This window comes from Brassica napus, chromosome C2 (genome assembly GCF_020379485.1).
Source record: "Brassica napus cultivar Da-Ae chromosome C2, Da-Ae, whole genome shotgun sequence".
NCBI lineage: Eukaryota > Viridiplantae > Streptophyta > Magnoliopsida > Brassicales > Brassicaceae > Brassica > Brassica napus.
In genome coordinates, this window is record NC_063445.1 from 25,987,424 (window position 1) to 26,008,123 (window position 20,700).

Sequence of the window (20,700 nt, forward strand, 5' to 3'; positions counted from 1 at the left end):
ATAAATTCTTGTAATGATAATATCTTGTTTATACAGTTGCACAAAATGCGAAGGAAACAGTCTAAATGGCTTTTTCAATAGAAGAATAAAATTAAATTGTTAAGACGAAAACCGAATCTACCTGTTATTAATAGAAACTTTCTGGATTATCGGTGCTAACGGTTGATAAAAATATAATTTTTTTTTTTTTAACTTTAATATTTGAAGAACGTGTGTATACATTTTGAACTTTTCAATTCAGCTTTTATGTAAGAAAACATAAGTATTTTACAAGTATTTAATAAATTTAGATACACATTGTCCGTTGACATTTTTGTAGTGTTAGTCAGGTTGGGCATCTGGGGTCCCAATCGGGTTTCGGTTTAGACCAATCGGATTTCGGTTTTTCGGGGTTATCAAAATCAGCTCCATTCGGGTTATATGAAAATTCGGTTCGGGTTCTATCGGGTTCGGGTCTGGTTTAGTAAATCTTCAAAGAACCGGTATAACCCAATGTAATTTCAGGTTCGGGTCCCAATCGGTTCTTCGGTTTAAATGTACCTGATTTATATATACTTTGTAACCAAAAAATAAGTAAAATAGGTTCTTTGTGTTATAAACCATTTAGTGATCGACCCATTTATCAGTCCGTGTAGCAAGACGGGCCAAGCCCATCCGCAGGATCATACTGGCGCCTATCTACTCTTGTGTTTATCTACATTATAGTTAGTGTTTATCTTAAGTATTGCTAGTCATTATCTAGTTAAGGATAAGTATGATCTCATGTCGATCTAGTACTTAGACCGTCATTACCATATGTATATAAAGACCAGTTGGTCGACCTAATAATACACACAAGTTCCCCTCTTCATTCACAACACGTTATCAGCACGACCTTGTCTCTAAACCCTTCCAAAAATCCACCACCCATAAATCAGAAACCAAACGATCTCTTGCTATTTTCCGGCGACTCCTAAAGCTCTTCCAGTAGCGTCCTTTTCTCTCTGTCAGCAACCAGCAGCAGCTCTCTCTCCTCACAGACCGTTCAACTCATCACAAAAGGTTCAAGTATCTTCAGAAAACTCAAAACAAAACCAAAAAGGATTTAAACCCTCAGTCGCATACATACAGCTACATCTAGCCGTATGTCTTTGCAGAATAAAATCTAAAACCCTAATCTATTTTCAAAGCTTAAATATCGTCTTGTTTCACCCTGTTTAAGCTTGTTTGATTTTTTTTAATCTTCCTGATGTGAGTTAATTGCTAGAACCTTTTAGGTTGACAATTACACCAATTTTGTTTTTACATATCCGACTGTTGCATCAACTTAATCTGATTGTTTGCTTGCATTAGAAACTTGTTCTTGAATGTTTAAAGTCTTTCTCTGATATGTTGAAATCGACTAGAACCTGTCTCAAATTTGAAAGAATTTTTTTTTAATATTTTTAAGATAAATCCGATTTTTCTTATAGATAAATCTGAAATTTTAAAGATAAATCCGATTTTTTTTGATAAATCCGACTGAAAACAATATATTATATATTTTAATTCGATATTCCTATTTTTTTTTAAAACCTTATATCTTTATCTTAAAAAAAAGGATTTTCAGCATTTATCAGAAAAATATCGATTTATTTTTTTTCCTAATCCTACTAGGAATAGGAATTGCTAGTATTTATCTGAAAATAAATAAATTTCGGATTATTACTGATATACTAGCATTATCAAATCATTATATTTAATCTGATAAATATCGAAAACAAATAAAAGTAAGAAATGTTTGCATTTTTTGAAAATGTATACTAATCTTATTTCATGCATGGATTTAACTTTATCTCAATTTTGTATAGGTTTAACTTTACCTTCTTGCATATCACATGAAATCATCTGATTAGGATAGATCATTCATACCGATTAGTTTACTTTCATGTCGAAAATTGATAAAACTGATCAGATTTCATGCAATGGATTTAACTTTATCCTAGATGTATAGGTTTAACTTTACCTTCCTGCATATACATGAAATCGTTTGGATCATTGAAAAAAAATATTGTTATTTACTTGCATTGCTTGTATCCGACTGAAAGAGTATGTGAATGATCCGATTATTTTCTTACTAATGGGGATAAACTACAAATATTTTTCAGATGTCAAAGATTGCGAATCTTGATTTCAGTGCTTTGAAAAGCAATGGTGACAACTACCTGGAATGGGCGCTTGATGCAAAGATCATGCTGCGATCAAAAGATCTTGGTGACACAATCACCAAAGACAACAATTCCAGTGACAAAGACAAGTATAGAGCTATCTACATGATACGCCACCATCTCCAAGAGAACTTGAAAACTCAGTACATGACCATGGAAAATCCATATGACCTTTGGATCGCTTTACAGCGAAGATATGACCACCAGAAAACGGTGTTGCTTCCAAAGGCTCAATATGATTGGAAACACATAAGGTTCTTGGACTACAAATCAGTAGACGAGTACAACTCAGTCCTGTTCAGAATTGTGTCCTTGTTAAGGTTATGTGGTGAAAAAGTAACCGAGGAAGAGATGCTTAATAAAACTCTCTCCACGTTTCCTCAAACCAACATGGTATTGCAACAGCAGTACAGAGAGAGGAATTTCGCCACATATACTGAGTTGATAGAATGTCTCTTGTTGGCTGAAGCTAACAACGAACTGTTATTGAAAAACAGTGAGATGAGACCTCCTGGTACAGCTCCATTACCCGACATCTCTAAGCTGGCTATAGAGCCAAAGAAAGAGAGTAACCTTGTCCAACACAATGACCATCCCGGTCCAAACCGTGGAAGAAGTCAAGGACGAGGTCGTGGTTCTTTTAAAGCACACGGGCGAGGACGTGGTCGCGGTACCACACCCGGCTTTAGCCGTGGTCGTGGCCGAGGCCGTAGTGTGTCTTTTAAACCACAGATCAAAGCTGATCGATGCCACAGATGTGGTATGGGTAATCATTGGGCAAAGAATTGCCGAACTCCTAAGCATTTGTGTGAGCTTTACATGGAGAGCTTAAAAAGAAACCCGGAAGCTAACATGGTTCGAGACCCGGGATATGATGGTGATGATGATGATGACTTGGAAGACGTCCAGGATCACCAGCACGAGTCAGACAAAGTTGATCACATGGAGTTTGAAACTTCAGACATACTGAAATAAGGAATTAAAATTCCATATCGTTTTTTTATTGTTTCCCCTGGATTTGGTGTTCTTTAAGATTGTTTATCAGTGTTTGGCTTTGGATTTAACTTTATCCTTATGAATGAATATTTTTTTTTCATTTCTCATATGCCTAAGAATTAGATCATTAAAGATACCATCTCTGAAAATTTTATTATTGTTCATTAACTTTATGATTATTGTTTTGAAGAATGAAAAGTGGAATGGATACAATCGTGGTGGACAGTGGCACCAGCCACACCATTTTGAGAGACAAACGATTTTTCATACATCTCACACATAAGGTAGCTAACATCACCACTATAGCTGGCACGGCTAGCTTAATTGAAGGCTATGGCCACGCCAATATCTTATTGCCAAAAGGTACACATCTTGAGATTGAAGATGCTTTGTACTCACCTAGCTCAAACAGAAGTCTATTGAGCTTTAAAGACATAAGACTGAATGGTTTCCACATCGAAACAATGGGTGAAGGAAGTAAAGAATTCCTACAGATTTATAAAATCACCCAAGGCAATAAGAAAGTCTTTGAGACTATACCTGCGTGTGGGACTGGTCTTTATTATGCCCAGACCAGTCTTGTTGAGGCTAATGCCGTCTTGAATAAAGAATTCAAAGAAGAGTTCACTCTTTGGCACAATCGGCTGGGACACCCCGGTTCGAACATGATGCGAAAACTCATATCAAATTCAAATGGTCACAGTTTGAAAACAAAAAGAGTTATCCCTAAGAATATCACATGTGAAGCATGCTCACAAGGGAAACTAATTACTAAGCCATCACGTACCAAAGTGAATAAGGAAGTGACAAATTTCCTAGAAAGAATACAAGTTGATATTTGTGGACCAATACACCCACCCTGTGGGACATTTAGATATTTTATGGTCCTGATTGATGCATCCACAAGATGGTCACATGTTTGTCTCCTATCAACTCGTAATCTAGCACTTGCAAGATTGCTGGCTCAGATAATAAGACTGAGAGCACATTTTCCAGATTTTCCATTAAAGACTATACGTCTAGACAATGCAAGTGAATTCACTTCCCAAGCTTTTAATGACTATTGTATGTCCATGGGGGTAAGTGTGGAGCATTCTGTAGCACATGTCCATACTCAGAATGGCCTGGCTGAATCCTTTATAAAACGGATCCAGCTGATTGCCCGGCCACTCTTAATGAATACCAAACTCCCAGTATCAGCTTGGGGACATGCAGTACTACATGCAGCTGAGCTAATTCGCATCAGGCCATCTAGTGAGCACAAATACTCGCCATCCCAACTACTAACGGGTCATGAGCCAGATATATCCCATCTAAGAGTTTTTGGATGTGCCGTCCAAGTGCCTATAGCACCACCACAGAGAACAAAGATGGGACCTCAGAGGAGGATGGGAGTATATGTTGGATACGATTCCCCTTCTATTATTAAGTACCTAGAGCCAACAACAGGTGATTTGTTTAAGGCCAGGTTCGCGGATTGTCATTTTGATGAATCCCAGTATCCAGCATTAGGGGGAGATTATGGTAAGCTGGTACAGGATATAAAATGGAATCAAACATCCTTAACATGGCAGGATCCTCGGACTAGAGATTGTGATCTAGAAGTCCGGAAGATTATACATCTTCAAGAGCTAGCTAACAGATTGCCAGATTCCTTTGCTGACCCAAATAGAGTAACCAAGTCATACATACCAGCTGCAAATGCACCAATAAGACTTGATGTCCGTGATGGACATAATCAGGCTGCTACTACGTCTAAACCACAATTGAAACGTGGTAGACCAGTAGGTTCCAAAGACAAAGAAGTTCGGAAAAGAAAGAGTGCAAAGAAATCCGACAAAGTGGAAACTCTAGACATGGAAAAGGAAACTCATGTACCACCAAAAGATACTTGGGACGCTAAGAATCAAGGTAATGAAGTTCCTGACAATAATGAGATCTCAATAAATTATGTCATGTCTGGAAGGAAATGGAACAGAAAACATGTCGACATGAGTGATATATTTGCTTATAATGTAGCAGTCGAATTGATGGATAATAAGGATCTAGAACCCACATCTATACTAGAATGTATGCAACGACCAGATTGGTTGAAATGGAAAGAAGCCATTAATGTGGAGTTAGAATCACTGAAAAAGAGAGGAGTGTTTGGACAGATCATCCGGACACCTCACAACATAAAACCAGTGGGATACAAATGGGTTTTTGTGAGAAAAAGAAATGAGAAAGGAGAAGTTGTGAGATATAAAGCACGACTTGTTGCACAAGGATTCTCACAAAGACCAGGAATAGATTATGAGGAAACTTATTCCCCTGTGGTGGATGCTACGACCTTAAGATTTCTAATAAGTCTGGCTGTAAGAGAAGGTCTTGATATGCGGTTAATGGATGTTGTAACTGCCTACTTATATGGTCCACTGGATAATGAGATATACATGAAAATTCCAGATGGTATTGAATTGAAAAACAAAGAGAGTTCTCGAGAACAACATTGTATCAGATTGAACAAGTCTCTTTATGGATTAAAGCAATCAGGTCGAATGTGGTACAATAGACTGTCCGGATATCTCCTGAAAGAAGGATACAAAAACGACCAGATCTGCCCATGCATATTCATAAAAAAGTTCAATAAGGGTTTTGTAATCATTGCAGTATATGTAGATGATTTAAATATCTTAGGAACCTCTGGAGAAATTTCTCAAACTGTTGAATATCTCAAGAAAGAATTCGAGAAGAAAGATCTTGGAAAACAAAGTTTTGTTTGGGATTGCAACTTGAGTATATGAAAGATGGAATTCTTGTGCATCAAAAGGCATATACAGAAAAAGTACTCAAGAGATTTAATATGGACCAGTCTCACCCATTGACTAGCCCCATGGTCGTGAGAAGTCTTGGTCCGGACACTGACCCATTTGGTCCGAAGAAGAAAAATGAGGAAGTCTTTGGTCCCGAAGTGCCTTATCTCAGTGCCATAGGAGCTCTGGTGTATTTAGCTGGCCACACACGACCAGACATTAGCTTGGTTGTGAACTTACTTTCTAGGTTCAGCTCCTGTCCGACCCAAAGGCACTGGAACGGGATTAAACATATACTTCGTTACCTACAAGGAACGAAAGACTTGGGTCTTATGTTTACTAACAAATCTAAGGAAGATTTAGTTGGTTTTGCTGATGCAGGTTATCTCTCTGATCCACATTATGCTAGATCTCAGACTGGTTATGTTTTTACACACGGTGGGACAGCTATATCCTGGCGGTCCATGAAGCAGACCATGGCAGCCACATCCTCTAACCACGCAGAAATATTAGCCATGCATGAAGCCAGCCGTGAGAGTGTATGGATGAGATCCATGACACAACATATTCGTACCACTTGTGGTATGATCAAAGGAAAGGATCCACCGACCATCCTATACGAGGATAACACAGCATGCATCGCACAGCTTAAGGATGGATACATTAAAGGAGATAGGACGAAACATATTCTTCTTAAGTTCTTCTTTACACACGAGCTTCAGAAGGCAGGAGAGGTCCAAGTATTGCAAGTCCGTTCGAGTGAGAATTCAGCCGACCTCTTCACCAAGTCACTACCAACCTCAACGTTCAAGAAGCTCATATGGAAGATAGGCATGCGTCGACTGAAGGATCTTCGGTGATGCATTCATCAGGGGGAGTTCATGTGTTGTACTCTTTTTCCTGTCTTGTTTTTCCTTTTACCACATTGGGTTTTGGGTTTGTCAAGAGACGTTTAATGAGGCAACATCCAAAGCATGAATGAACTTTGACCGGATGTGTCGATCAAGGGGGGGTGTTATAAACCATTTAGTGATCGGCCCATTTATCAGCCCGTGTAGCAAGACGGGCCAAGCCCATCCGCAGGATCATACTGGCGCCTATCTACTCTTGTGTTTATCTACATTATAGTTAGTGTTTATCTTACGTATTGCTAGTCATTATCTAGTTAAGGATAAGTACGATCTCATGTCGATCCAGTACTTAGACCGTCATTACCATATGTATATAAAGACCAGTTGGTCGACCTAATAATACACACAAGTTTCCCTCTTCATTCACAACACTTTGGTTTTAAAATACTTGATTTCTATCTATTTTGTAACCAAAACATAAATAAAATCGGTTCAAAAAAAAAGGAACCTCAAATGTGATCATTCAAAATCAAGTAAAAGTTAAACATAGTTATTGATCGAAAGAAAACCAAATATATGAAAGCATAAAACGAAAATCAAGTTCTCATGAAATGAAAAACATTATTCAATGAAAACAAAACCCAAATCTAAAAACTTCAACCTTCAACCACCACCTTCAACCATCGATCTTCATATAATTGATAATTATTTTAGATGTTCAGTATATTTTGAATACATATTAGGAATTGAGATCATGTTTGGTACAAGTTCTTTTTGAAAATTTTGAATGTTTCGGGTTCTATCGGATATCCATTTAGGTCCAGATTCGGTTCGGATAATACCCATAACCTGAAATACCATAAAACAAGATCCATTCGGTATTTATGTCGGGTTTGGATCGGTTCGGATTCATTTTTATCGGGTCGGGTTCGGTTCGGGTTTTCGGATTCGATTTATTTGCCCAGCCCTAGTGTTAAGTTTTGAAATTTCTTGATATTTATTATTTTTGGAGAAAAAAATGTATTAACCCCCAAAAATTTTCTTTTTAAAACTTCGTTAAGAGCATAATCTTAGCTTTAAAGATAAGACAATACTATAACTGTTGTGAGCATTTGACAAAACAAAAGAAAAGTGGTTGTGACAAAAAAAAACACAAGTACAAATATTCTCATAAATATATAGCTGGGAGTATTGACCCACCAAACGTGAGACGCATCTAAGCATCTAAGCTTTTGTGTCACAAATCAAAATTGAACAAATATCAAATTAATTAATGATGAAACCATTGACAAAACAAGTCATTCAACGAAGATCCTAGAGATAGTAGATAGTGGTAAACAAGCTCTCTAATAGCAGAGACGACCAAGCAACGATAGAGACATAAAAACACTTGAAAAATGTCGCAGATCACTTTACAGATAATACATTACAGAGATTTTACATTGTACAACAGATGGGTTTTGAACAAGTATATATTTACTTCATAAAAACACTTGAAAAATGTCGCAGATCACTTTACAGATAATACATTACAGAGATTTTACATTGTACAACAGATGGGTTTTGAACAAGTATATATTTACTTTACAGATAGTTCCCATGAAACTGGTAAAGCATTATTTTTTATTTTGAATTTTGATATGGATGTGAAAACAGCAAAAGCAGTCATCAAAAGAAGGAAAGGAGATCATCTTGCTTCTCTACCTTGTGTGTTTGAACCAGAGGATCAATAACTTTTCTCCATCCTCCAAAATCTAAGGGAGAACCAGCATCTGGCAATACGAACCCGTTAACGTAGAAGGTTGGTGTTCCATAAACCCCTCTTGAAGCGCTATACTGCAACCACATAATAACCCACAAAAAAAAGTAAAATTTACTATATTTTTCCATATCAGAGTGGCCATGGTGTATATAACATATGGTGAACGGTTCAAATAGAAGACCACTGAGTGTTAATGGCCTGAATCTGAACCTATCAAGTACAAATTTTTGGCCTCAAACTGAACCTATCAAGTATATAATGTTACCTTAAAGGAAACTCTGGTTGCACGGTCTGATATTGTGTTGTTGAAGCCGGATTTAAGAACATGTCGATACGAGTTTCCCAAGGTGGCTGTTCCAAGCATGACAATTTTCTCCACAACATCAGGTCTTGACAGGAGTTGCGTTTGGGTGTTGTAGAACAATGCCTGTCAATCATAAAAATATCAAAATTCTCATTGGATAGAGATGCAAACAACAACCAACCAACCAACAGCTAAAATGAACAAACCTGATGCTCAAAGAAGGCTTCCAGCAAACAGAAGGTAGCATTTGCGTTCAAAGCATTCACAATGTGTAAAACCCGAGAGCTTACATATGCATTGTCATGGTACCTGCAACATCATCCCAAAACCCGAAATAGATTCATTACAAGATTGAATCTTTAAACATATCATAAAGCAAACCATTCACAGTTTCATAAAACATATACGAATCAATCAATACATGAAACAGGGCAACTACAATTGGAGATTCAGGAGAAAGGACGAAACTTTGAAGTCATTGACGAACTAATTCTAACCAAAGCTAACAACTTTCTGCCAATTTCAGACATTGAATGACAAAAAAAAAAACAGAGAGTACTGACGGTAAAGGAAGGAGGTGAAGGAGAAGGGCAACGCGAGATCCATAGTGCTTAAGAGCTTGCTTCAGAGGCGGCCAAGCGTCTCTACTATCCGGGCAAACCGGGTCAAAAAACGCCTCGATTAGTATAGTATCCGGGTCAACTCGACGACCCGGTGGGTAAACGAAACCATCGAGCCTCGCCGGTGGTACTAGCTGCGCATGCACTTGCGTCCCGATGACGAGGACAAGGAACAGAAAATCTGTACGGATCATTCTCTCTTTGCTTACACTCTTTCTCTCTTCTCAGGATCGCCGGGAGGATTGTTAAAGAACCAAACACGGTGAGTGTAAGCAACGATTAGGATTGCTCGGAAGCTAAGCGATACACTCTACTTCGCTCCCAACCTTTGATCTACTTTCTTTTGCTGACGTGGAGGAATCTCGCTGCAATTCGACGTGGAAGTTTGTTTAGCCGGAAAAATGTTGGGTTGAGAAGGGGTGGGCATACGGTTTAGTTTCGGGTTCGATTTGGTTTGGTTAATCTAGGTTTTATAAAACTCAACCCAATTAAAACCAAAGTATTTTTGGTTTGGGTTCGGTTCAGGTTTAGTTTGGTTCGGTTTAGTTCGGTTTGGTTAAGATTTAGTTTGGTTTGGTTTAGATTTAGTTTGGTTTTCTTTAAAAGTACGAAACAAAAAACAATTTAAAGCTCGATGACAAAACTCTTAACCACGTCAAAGGAAAAAATACATAATAAGCAAAGAGCAGACTATTTATAATCTAATTAGCGTAACAAAGACTTGTAAGCATTCCAAAACTTATTAAATAAAAGACTATTTGCATCTACCTTTTTGTTTTTATTGATCATATAATAACTTTGTTACATAATTTAGAGAATGAAAATTGGAGAAGATGAACGAAACGAGATGGCTACGATTTAGATGCTTATAGTTTTTAGGTTTTATTTTCAGTAAAATCTTTAGGTATTAGGATTATTTGAATCATATTTGGATTTTTTTTTTAAATATATGGAAGTTAAGAAAAAAATGGAAAACTAAAATTTACAATATGTTAACATATATATATATATATATTGGATTATTGGTTCAAACCGAACCAAACCATTCGGGTTGAATAAAACATGAACCAATTGGGTTATGTAAAGAGCACGGTTTGGTTTGGATCGGTTTAACTTCGGTTGGTTTGGTTTGGATCGGTTAGGTTTGGGTTTTTTGCGCACCTCTATTGAGAAGTAATATAAGTTAAATTTGGTCCTTTTATAGTAAATATCCCCAAGTAGGAGCCTATCCGAAAATAAAAAAACCAATTGAGATACTCATAAAGAAAATTCCAGCAAGAACTTATTTGAGTTGTAACTGCTACAAGTGTGTAGTTGAGGAATCTGTAGACATCTAAAGGCATTCAGTTTGAGCTGAAACCAAACAACTCATGGAAGCTGTAAGCAAAAATTAAAGAAAACAAATCCAATTTTTTTTCATTTTCATAAATCCAATTGGTTATTTAAAACCAGGAAAAAACATTAAAAGTGTTCATGGCTATTGTTCATATAGAGGCTGATGTGGACAAAAGCGGGACAGCTAATTACATTGAGTTTATAACTGCTACAATGCATTGACATAGACGGAGGAAGAAGGAACAATTGATAGAAGCATTCATGTATTTGATCCAGCTGTGTGTTCCTCTAAATAGCCATCATGTTTATCTGAAGTAGAATCTTGAATTATATCTTATATTCTCCATTCAGAACTTAGGAGAAGAGCTGGTTTAGTAACTGCTTTTTTGTTACTTGTATTCGTAGAGTTGTATGACAAAAGGACAAAACATTCTTTTGAAAGTACAACATTCAAACTATGTTATAAACTTTGTCGTTTCCGACGAATCACGGTTGATCGCCTCTGTTTCTCTTCTCAATCATCTCTCTCTGCTTCTCCGTGAGCCTATCTAAAGCAGACGAAACGGCGTCGCTTCCGCCGATCAGCAGCAGCGTGATAACCTCCGGATCAGTCTCGAACCGCACCGCCTCGAACTCCTTCCTAGCGTTCTCTCTCAGCACGTCTCTCCACAGGACTCCCCTTGAATCCGTCCACATGTAGAACCTAGTCGCGCGTAATATGTCCCGGTATAAACTCAGCGCCTCTCGGCGCATGCTCGTCAGACGCTGTCTGTTCAGATACTCCGCCTCCTCGTCGTTGATTAGCGGTTTCTCTCTTTTTCGCTAGGTGTCTATCGAGGAGCTCCTCCATGGTGTCTGGGCCTTCGTGGAGAAACCGTCTTGTTGATACAGCGTCGCTCCGAAGCATCAGATCTATACGAGTCGACAGTTTTCGCCATTTCAGAAGCTTCGCAGCCATCGTCAACATCTCTCACTCACAGAACCAACATTGAGCTATTTGGTCTCAAGTTGCTTAATGGGCCCAATATGGGCTTATCCATGTGGCTTAATAGGCCCATATAATTACTAAGCTAGCTAGAACTCTGGAACACGAGTAATATGAAATTGTTACTTCAGACAAATATTTCGATTGTTGACAAAAAAATAACACAAATACTGTGTTTCGATTCAACACTGAATGCTCCCAACTACGAGAATGTCTCGGAACCGTCACATAGTAACTTGTAGTAGCAAACATGCACCATAAATAATGAGGTAGCTTAGCTTACATTGAAAAAATATAATATTATGCTTTAGCATCGAGTTTGAATAATACAATTGTTAAGTAGCGGCCCTGGGCAGAAGCATTAGAAGCTTCTGCTTCCAGCTGTTGATACGATATTTTGTTTTTCGGCCAATTTATTAAGTTGTATTAATAACTTAGATGGTTAAACTAGCTAACAAACCACTCCAAAGTAGCTGGTTCAAAACTACTAGGTCTTTATTTTTTTTTTGGGCTTCCAGCCCTTGGTTTTGTGGAGTTTTTCAGGGCCGGGACTCATGACTCAAGAGCAACTGACACCAGTCTTTTTTTTGTATTTGTCAAATTTTCATCGTAATTAAAAATGGATTACGGTTGTTCGTGCTTTGATATATTTTTCGATATTAATATTTTGAGAGAGTTACATAAAAGGACACATTCTGTCTTTAGTTTTTGCTGAGAGACACTTTGTCAAGCTGACACACTTTCTCTTGCCAGCTGTTTTTTTCAGACAGAATTGACCCTGCTTTTTGTGTAGTGAGAAGTTTGTTTCCTTTAAGAAGACAACCATAAGATAAGTGACTTGTAACTAAGTTTGTATTCAGTTGCAATTAATGATAAATGTTTAAATTAAAAGATAGGTATATCAGAAAAGTTAATGATTTTGGGCATTGTATTTATAAGCATAGATGTAAGGACCGTTGATGGTGCTTGGAAGATGATGCAGTTAAGAGGGCTGCTTTTCGTCTTAACGAAAAAGATGAAGAAAAATATATTTATTTATTAATAGATAGGGATGCTCTTCTCGAGGTCGAAAATAAAATGTTGTGTTCTACTGTAGATGTGTTCGTGGAAGTGTAGCGGCGGATGGATAATATTTGTTTGTTATTGCTGGATTCGTATGGATATGATCTCGTGGTTAGACTAACATGAAGGCTCGTCCAAAGAAGACCCTAAGATTTTTTTTGCTGTTTTTTTGGTTTAGTTACTATGAATGATATTAAAATTTTGGCATGGATTGAATTTACTAATTAAGAGAGCAAAGATAAGCCCTGATGGATATCAAAAAGTAGATCAAAGTAAACAAACAGAAAACAATAGATTAGTTAACTACCAAAAGAACAACTCAGTCTAAATTGGTGGCACTAGAATACATGAGAAGACGTAGCCGAAAGGGTACATTAGTAGTACAACAAAAGGTGCCTTCCGAACAAAAAAACCTAGGGATGAAATGACTTCTCAGTGGTCGTGGTCAGCAAAGACTTGGTCAGAAGAGTTGTGAACAGACTTGGCAGGTGAGTTGTGGTCAGGTAAATTGTGGTCAAGTGACTTGTGGCTGGAAGAGTTGTGGTTAGGCAAGTCGTGGTCAACAGTCAGCAGAGACTTGGTTAGGAGACTTGTGAACAGGTGAGCAGTGGTTAGTCGAGTCCTGGTTAAGATATTTGAGAATCCATCAGTTGCACCAAGTCTTTCGGGAAAACGGTGGTCTTTTCCGTTCTCTGCAAATTTTTAAACAAGAAGCAAAGAGTTGAGGTTTAGACCGAGAAGATAAACTAGACTTAAGTACTTGATTTTGAAATCAGAATCTAACCTTCCATGTCTGTGGTTGTCTGTGAAACGAATCGGTAGAGAAGAACATGCGGCGGAAGAGAACACAAAAAGTTGTCTAGAACAAAAATAGAGACACATAGACAGAGATTCATGAGCAATTTCTCTGACCTTCCATGTCGGAGTGTCTACCCGCCCAAATTTGTAGATCTAGAAGATATTGAAAAGGAGAAAGGTATTAGAGTTTCGTCTAGTTCGTGAGACTTGATTCTATTTAGGGATTTCAAATTGAAGAGATAAGAATTTTTTTTTTTTAAACAAAATATTTTATTTGCTCTAAAAATGAAAATCTGTCGTGGCTAATTAAAAAATCTAAGAAATACACAATTCTATTGGTTAGAGGTTAGGTTGGTAAATTCATTAAGAGAAAGTGTCTTCTAGGTTCAAAATGTTTTTTTGTGTAATAAGGAACTTAGAACTGTCTCCTAAAGTAAAATTTTCTAATATTTTTGGGTCATGTAGACTAGTATTCTTTGATAAATCGCAAGAAAAAGTAAACCATATTATATTAACTACTTCTGGCCAGGGTTTAACACTTCAATAACTTTATACACACACAACTATTGGAATGTGTCAAACGTCCAGTTCCATCTCGATTGTACATTTTTTATTTCAGTTATTACAATTACAATCTTTTTTTGGGTCAAAACAATTACAAGACTTTTAGATTGCCTAGTTAACAAAGGAAAAATACTTGAATTATGTGAGACATTTGCAGAAAAAAAAAACCTACTTCGGTAAATTGTTAATTAGTCTACTTCAAAGTAACACGATTCTGATTTACGGGGTAATATGGCCCACGTTAAAGTCAAATTCGCAATTAAGATAATCTGCATAAAAAGGAAATTTTACTTTGTCCTATAGAGCTATTTCGAGAACTTTGAAGAATTTTTCAGAAAATATATTAATCTTTTAATAAAGGGCAAATCTCCAAAATAGCAACTTTCTAAGTTTATGTCACAAAAATAGCTTTCAAAAACTAAAATGACCAAAATAGCATTTTATCTTTTGAAAAATTTAATTCTTTTTTATTTTTCAAAATTTGAAATCTTATCTCAAAACCCCACTTCCAAACTCTAAACCCTAAAACCTAAACTCTAAACCCTAAACCCTAAACTCTAAACTCTAAACCCTAAATCCTAAACCCTAAACCCTAAATCCTAAACCCCACTCCTTAACTCTAAACCCTAACCCCTAAATCCCACCCCTAAATTCTAAACCCTAAACCCTAAATCCTAAACCTCACCCCGTAACTCTAAATCAAATTTGGGTATAAGTGTATATTTATCTCTTTTGATAAAACATTAAGTGTTATTTTGGTCATTTTTATTCTTAGAGACTATATTTGTGATAAAAACTTTTTTATTGATATCCTAGTCATTTTCTCTTTAATAAATGTGGAATATATAATTGAAAATAAAATTTAAAATAAGAATTAGACCAATCTATAAATTTCAACTGTATTTTCTTAAAGTTTTTATATGAGACTTTATTTCATTTGGTCTCTTTGTTTATTATGCAAACTTTCCAAGTACGTGTTTTAGATAGTTAACAGGAAAAGGAAACTTGCTTTAACTATTAGATTTTATAAATCGGCACAAAGGTCTTCTTTGCCTTTTAACTCACATTTGATTTGACCAAAACTCCTCTAATCCAGGCATCATCGTTGACTTTTTCAAACTTTGTTTCCTTCTTGAACATCTCAAAAAGGCCAGAACTCCTCTGTTTCTGTCTTCGATTTCGCTGTGAACAAATCAATGGACAATAAGCACCATGCTTCAACTTCATCTTCAACTTCAAAACCAAAGAACAAGAACAAGCTCTTGAAGATGCTTCCCAAAGCTATGTCCTTCGGACATCGCGTACCGCCGTTTAGCCCCGGAAAAGATCTCCACCACAACCACAATACAACGTCATCCTCCTCCAACAAAGCATATTTCTCCGGTCCTATGGTCTTGGTTCCTAACGCCGCTCGTGTAAGGAGAAACAAAAGCGACGCCGTTTGGGATGAGCCCACTTCACCTAAAGTCTCTTGCATTGGCCAGATCAAGCTCGTTAAATCAAAACGCTCCTCTCTTAAGAAAAACCCTAAAACATCTTCTTCCTCTTTAACCAAAGGAGATGATGGTAAAGGTCGTTTTTCAAAGTTCAAGCGTCTCTTCTCGTTCCCGTCGAGGGCTGGAGGTGACAAGTCTAGAAAACCCCATCCCGCCGCCGTGACTGAACAGCCGGCTACGGTGGTTACCTCCGCGGCGGTGCCGTCGTTAGGTCAGATGAAGAAGTTTGCGAGCAGCCGTGATGGTTTAGGAAGATTTGACTGGGAGGTCGAGATGAAACGTGAAGAAGAAGAGTCTCCGGCTGATCATCGCCGTGGTTACTTTTCCGATGATGAGAGGAGAGGGGGTTGCTTAAGAGGCAAGGAAGAGGAAGAAGATGACGTAATAATTCCGTTCTCAGCTCCGTTGAGTATGAAGCCTAAGAATGAAGTTAACTTGTGGAAGAGAAGAACCATGGATCCACCAAAACCACTTCATCTTCATACCTCTTGACCTTTGAAGTTACATCTCCTTATTTCAATATGTAAGTCACTGCAAATTAAATCGTATAATGAACATCATACAGAGTGAATCAGGATTTTGTTATTATGTATATATGCTGAATGGTGCCCATATCATCATTTCCATTCTTTTTTATTATTATTTGAAAGAATCATCATTTTCCATTCATTAGTTAGTCTTTATGAATATGTGTTTTGGACCTTTTGGTTCAATTTTGCTATTTGCTAAATAAAATCTCTCTTTCACTACGTTCTTTTTTTGAACTACTTGATACATAAACGTAACCGATATGGTTTTAACGTTTAAGACCATATGATTTTTGACAACTTAGCTGGAAGCCTGGAACAAAGGAGATGACAACACTTACAACCTAACAGAAGCCTAAAATAACAATAAACTAGTGACAAAAATGAACTTCAGTGTGTCTTAGAGCATGATTAACCCAGAGTTCTTAGGATAGGGTTTTTAGTCGAAGTTAAGAAACTATTTCTTAACTTTTATATTTAAAAGTTAAGAAACAGTTTCTTAACTTCCGCTAAGATCCCCACTTTAAGAACTTCGGGTTAATCATGGTCTTATATTCACGGTTGCTACTCCCTCACGAGATATGTTTCTCTCTTCTTTTTAACGGCCGTCCACTCTATTTCTTTAATAATTTGGGTTGGCTTAGTTAATCTCTCATCTCTAGTTGTGGCCATGTGAGTGTTTGCTCCCAGTGTTGCGAATGGTTGGTGGCACTTAGGAAAAACTGTGGATCAATTACATTCTTACAGTTACATTTACACAGTAATGTTGTTTTACTCATGGTGACAACGTGTATGACAAGAACCAACTAACTGTCCATATTATAAATGTAATTCACAATCCAACCATTAAATAACATATGCTTCGTATCACATATAAAATGATATTATGCTCATATTTATTTATAGAATTACACAATATCTTCATTGGGTAGGTAACAAATCAATTTACATCTCATTCTCGTACCGAAATACTCAATTCCGTGCCTTCAAAGTTAAAAGTACAAAGCCAAATCAAACCAAGAATCACAATATTTTGTGGTTTTCTATATAAACCTGTCTCGGATGGTACAAACAAAACCCTAAATCATTTTCCTTTTAGCAAATCAAGTTGACAAATTAGTAAGTGACACGAACACCTGTATACCGGAGAATCTCTCCAATGAGTTCTCCTCTCCAATGAGTTCTCCTTTACCAGAACCAACATACCGGCCACAAATATCACCGTTTCTAATGAACAAGAAAGTGGGTACTTCTATAATATTCATGTCCTTGAGAAACTCCATACAGCTATCGTTCTCGTCCCCGTTCATTCTAGCGAACACGACAGTCTCCGACATGGACCGGGACAGCTTCAGCACTGTCGGATAAACCTTGACGCAGGGCCCACAATGTTTCGGACCGACGTCGAGCACAATCAGCTTGCCTCCACTGCGATTCTCGTCGATCAGCTTCTCCACGTCAGCTCTGCCGTGCGACTGCCCCACTGCCGAGTGGTTGTCGCCGTAGTATAGCACGTCCCCCGTTAGCTGGTCTGGTCCGATACCTACCAAATGGTCAACGTTTTCCACGTATTTTACGTGTTTGCCACTATACTTTAAATGTGACTAAATTTATTTTTATATTTTCTCCGTTTTACAAATATTTGAATTTTTTACACTTTTACATTTAAAAAAAAAATAATATCAAACTAATTTTTTTTATAATATTTTAATTTCAAAAGAGTTATTATTTTATGTGGTTGTCATCTTTAATTATTACAGATAAAATAGGTAACTGAAACACAAAACTTATATCTTAAATCGATAAATATTATAGCATTTATTTTTATGAAAGGCAGGAAATATTAGAGTAAAAGTAATTAGAGAAATTTCGAGTTAACCTTCTTCCTTGTGTATCTTCTCCATGCTCATATCTCTCCGACAAAGCTCTCTGGTCTTTTCAGACTCATCACCCATGACGAGAGCAAGAAATCGACGTCATTACAGGTCCTGCTCAGCTCAACCATAAACGGATGTATCTTGTTACTCTGATCACTCTTACTTTTGTTGGAACTGTATTTGATTAAACCAAAAAGAAGGAAAAAGAAAAGAAGAAGAAGAATAATGTGAAAGGAGCAACAAGTTAAGGAGCCGTTGAAAGTTGCTGTAAAAGTACGTTGAAAAGTAAACTTGATTTGGATCAAACATTATTGGGTTAATCATGTGTTGATCCAAATCTTAGATCAAATTTTAGAAAAATAATCCACCTCCTTAGAATAAAAATCTAGATATTCTCATAGAATTATCTAGATAATTAGGATAAAAAATCTTAGATATTATGGTAGAATTCTCTAGATTTAGTATTAAAATATGTAAGATATTTTGTATTTTGGAGGCTATAAATACACCGACTCCCCTTTCATTTTGTATCATGAAGAAATAATCTAAGTTTGTAACAAGTAATAAAAATCATCTTCTAAGTTATAAAAGCTTTCTTCTTCACAAAACTTCTTTCTTTTCAAACACTTAAACACTTTCTCCATCTCTACAAAGTTTTTCATTTCAACAAAGTGGTATCAGAGCTATAAGTTCCTTTTGAAGATGGCAAACAGTGGTGTTCCCTTCCAAGTTCCATTGCTCACTAAGAGCAACTATGACAATTGGAGTCTTAGGATGATGGCTATCTTAGGAGCACATGATGTGTGGAGGATATTTGAGAAAGGCTTCAATGAACCGGAGAATGATGGTGGTCTATCTCAAACTCAAAAGGATGGTTTGAGAGATTCAAGGAAGATAGACAAGAAGGCTCTCTGTCTAATCTATCAAGGATTAGATGAAGATACATTTGAGAAGGTTGCTGGTGCAAGGACGTCCAAAGAAGCATGGGAGAAGCTTCAGACATCTTACAAGGGAGCGGAACAAGTTAAGAAGGTACGACTTCAAACTCTACGAGGAGAATTTGAAGCATTACAAATGAAGGAAGGAGAACTCATCTCAGATTACTTCTCAAGAGTCTTGACGGTTACTAATAACCTAAAAAGAAATGGTGAGAAGTTAGATGAGGTGAGAATCATGGAGAAAGTTCTTAGATCACTGGATTCAAAATTCGAGCATATCGTCACCGTGATTGAAGAGACAAAGGACTTGGAGACTATGACGATGGATCAACTTCTTGGATCACTACAAGCTTATGAAGAAAAGAAGAAGAAGAAAGAAGATATTGTGGAGCAAGTTCTCAAGATTAGAATTGATCAAAAGGAAGAAGCTGACCGAAATCATCTGAGACGTGGTGGTGGTCATTTCCGAGGACGAGGTCGTGGTGTAAATGGACGAGATTGGAGACCATATGAAGAAAACTTTAACCAAAGAGGAGAAAATTCTTCAAGAGGTCGTGGAAGAGGAAATACAAAATCAAGGTACGATAAATCAAGCATCAAATGCTATAGTTGCAGGAAATTTAGACATTATGCTTCTGAGTGCAAAACTCTAAACAACAATAGAGTTGAAGAGAAGTCCAACTATGTTGAAAAAAGGAGTAAAGAAGAAGATATGCTATTGATGGCTTACAAGAAGGATGAACCAAATGAGGTTCACAAGTGGTACCTTGATAGTGGTGCAAGCAACCACATGTGTGGGAATAAAAGCATGTTCGTGGAGCTCGATGAATCGGTGAAAACCAATGTGGCTTTGGGAGATGAATCGAAGATGGAGGTGAAAGGTAAATGAAATATTCTCATCCGCTTGAAGAATGGAGATCATCAATTCATTTCCAATGTTTACTACATTCCAAGCATGAAGACCAACATCTTGAGCCTAAGACAACTCTTAGAGAAAGGTTATGATATTCGACTAAAGGATAATAGCCTTTCTTTAAGAGATAGAGCAAATAATTTCATCACAAAGGTGCTGATGTTAAACAATAGAATGTTTGTCCTAAACATTCAAAATGACATTGCACGATGTCTCAAGATGTGCTACAAGGAGGAATCTTGGCTTTGGCATCTTCGATTTGGGCATCTCATATTTGGAAGCTTAGAGCTACTTTCCAAGAAAGAAATGGTGAAAGGATTACCTTGCATCAATCATCCAAATCAAGTGTGTGAAGGTTGCTTACTTGGAAAGCAATTCAAGATGAGTTTTCCAAAGGAGTCGGTGACAAGAGCAAGAAAGCCACTGGAACTCATACATACAGATGTATGTGGCCCGATCAAACCAAGTTCACTTGGTAAGAGTAACTACTTCCTTCTCTTTATTGATGACTTTTCAAGAAAAAACATGGGTTTACTTTTTAAAACAAAAATCAGAAGTGTTTGAAAATTTCAAAAAGTTTAAAGCCCATGTTGAGAAGGAAAGTGGTCTTAAGATCAAATCCATGAGATCGGATCGAGGAGGAGAATTCATGTCTAAGGAGTTTCTGAAGTATTGTGCAGATAATGGCATC

General features: G+C 37.1%; 5 protein-coding genes and 1 pseudogene across 5 annotated transcripts; 3 read left to right on the top strand and 3 right to left on the bottom strand.

Annotated features, from left to right (window-relative positions):
- Window positions 1-2,126: 2,126 nt before the first annotated feature.
- Window positions 2,127-3,161, top strand: LOC106407933. Its single transcript, XM_022696539.2, has one exon. The coding sequence runs from the start codon at window positions 2,127-2,129 to the stop codon at window positions 3,159-3,161; it is 1,035 nt and encodes a 344-aa protein (XP_022552260.2).
- Window positions 3,162-8,284: 5,123 nt separating this feature from the next.
- On the bottom strand, window positions 8,285-9,844 carry LOC106397438. Its single transcript, XM_013838022.3, has 4 exons — window positions 9,458-9,844; window positions 9,101-9,203; window positions 8,856-9,017; window positions 8,285-8,664 (listed from the first exon to the last, which is right to left on the bottom strand). Exons 1-4 carry the CDS (start codon window positions 9,706-9,708, stop codon window positions 8,497-8,499), a joined length of 684 nt encoding a protein of 227 aa, XP_013693476.3. The 5' UTR covers window positions 9,709-9,844; the 3' UTR covers window positions 8,285-8,496.
- A 1,323-nt stretch (window positions 9,845-11,167) lies between these two features.
- LOC111202612 lies at window positions 11,168-12,245 on the bottom strand (annotated as a pseudogene).
- Window positions 12,246-14,880: 2,635 nt separating this feature from the next.
- BNAANNG21350D (uncharacterized protein At1g76070) lies at window positions 14,881-19,393 on the top strand. Its single transcript, XM_048747720.1, has one exon. The coding sequence runs from the start codon at window positions 15,455-15,457 to the stop codon at window positions 16,244-16,246; it is 792 nt and encodes a 263-aa protein (XP_048603677.1). The 5' UTR covers window positions 14,881-15,454; the 3' UTR covers window positions 16,247-19,393.
- LOC111202613 (thioredoxin-like protein CDSP32, chloroplastic) lies at window positions 17,385-18,236 on the bottom strand. The gene is made up of 2 exons (XM_048748900.1): window positions 18,161-18,236; window positions 17,385-17,824 (listed from the first exon to the last, which is right to left on the bottom strand). The coding sequence occupies exons 1-2, from the start codon at window positions 18,234-18,236 to the stop codon at window positions 17,385-17,387; spliced, it is 516 nt and encodes a 171-aa protein (XP_048604857.1).
- Window positions 18,861-19,985, top strand: LOC125582284. Its single transcript, XM_048748901.1, has one exon. It carries the CDS (start codon window positions 18,861-18,863, stop codon window positions 19,983-19,985), a length of 1,125 nt encoding a protein of 374 aa, XP_048604858.1.
- The last annotated feature ends 715 nt before the right edge of the window (window positions 19,986-20,700 follow it).

Coding starts and splice junctions, on each gene's coding strand:
- LOC106407933 (XM_022696539.2), top strand. CDS start 2,127: ATGTCAAAGATTGCGAATCTTGATTTCAGTGCTTTGAAAAGCAATGGT.
- LOC106397438 (XM_013838022.3), bottom strand. CDS start 9,708: ATGATCCGTACAGATTTTCTGTTCCTTGTCCTCGTCATCGGGACGCAA. Junction 9,204..9,457: donor CTTCACCTCCTTCCTTTACC/GTCAGTACTCTC, acceptor ATGATGTTGCAG/GTACCATGACAATGCATATG. Junction 9,018..9,100: donor AAGCCTTCTTTGAGCATCAG/GTTTGTTCATTT, acceptor TATGATTGACAG/GCATTGTTCTACAACACCCA.
- BNAANNG21350D (XM_048747720.1), top strand. CDS start 15,455: ATGGACAATAAGCACCATGCTTCAACTTCATCTTCAACTTCAAAACCA.
- LOC111202613 (XM_048748900.1), bottom strand. CDS start 18,236: ATGGGTGATGAGTCTGAAAAGACCAGAGAGCTTTGTCGGAGAGATATG. Junction 17,825..18,160: donor GAAGATACACAAGGAAGAAG/GTTAACTCGAAA, acceptor ACCATTTGGTAG/GTATCGGACCAGACCAGCTA.
- LOC125582284 (XM_048748901.1), top strand. CDS start 18,861: ATGGCAAACAGTGGTGTTCCCTTCCAAGTTCCATTGCTCACTAAGAGC.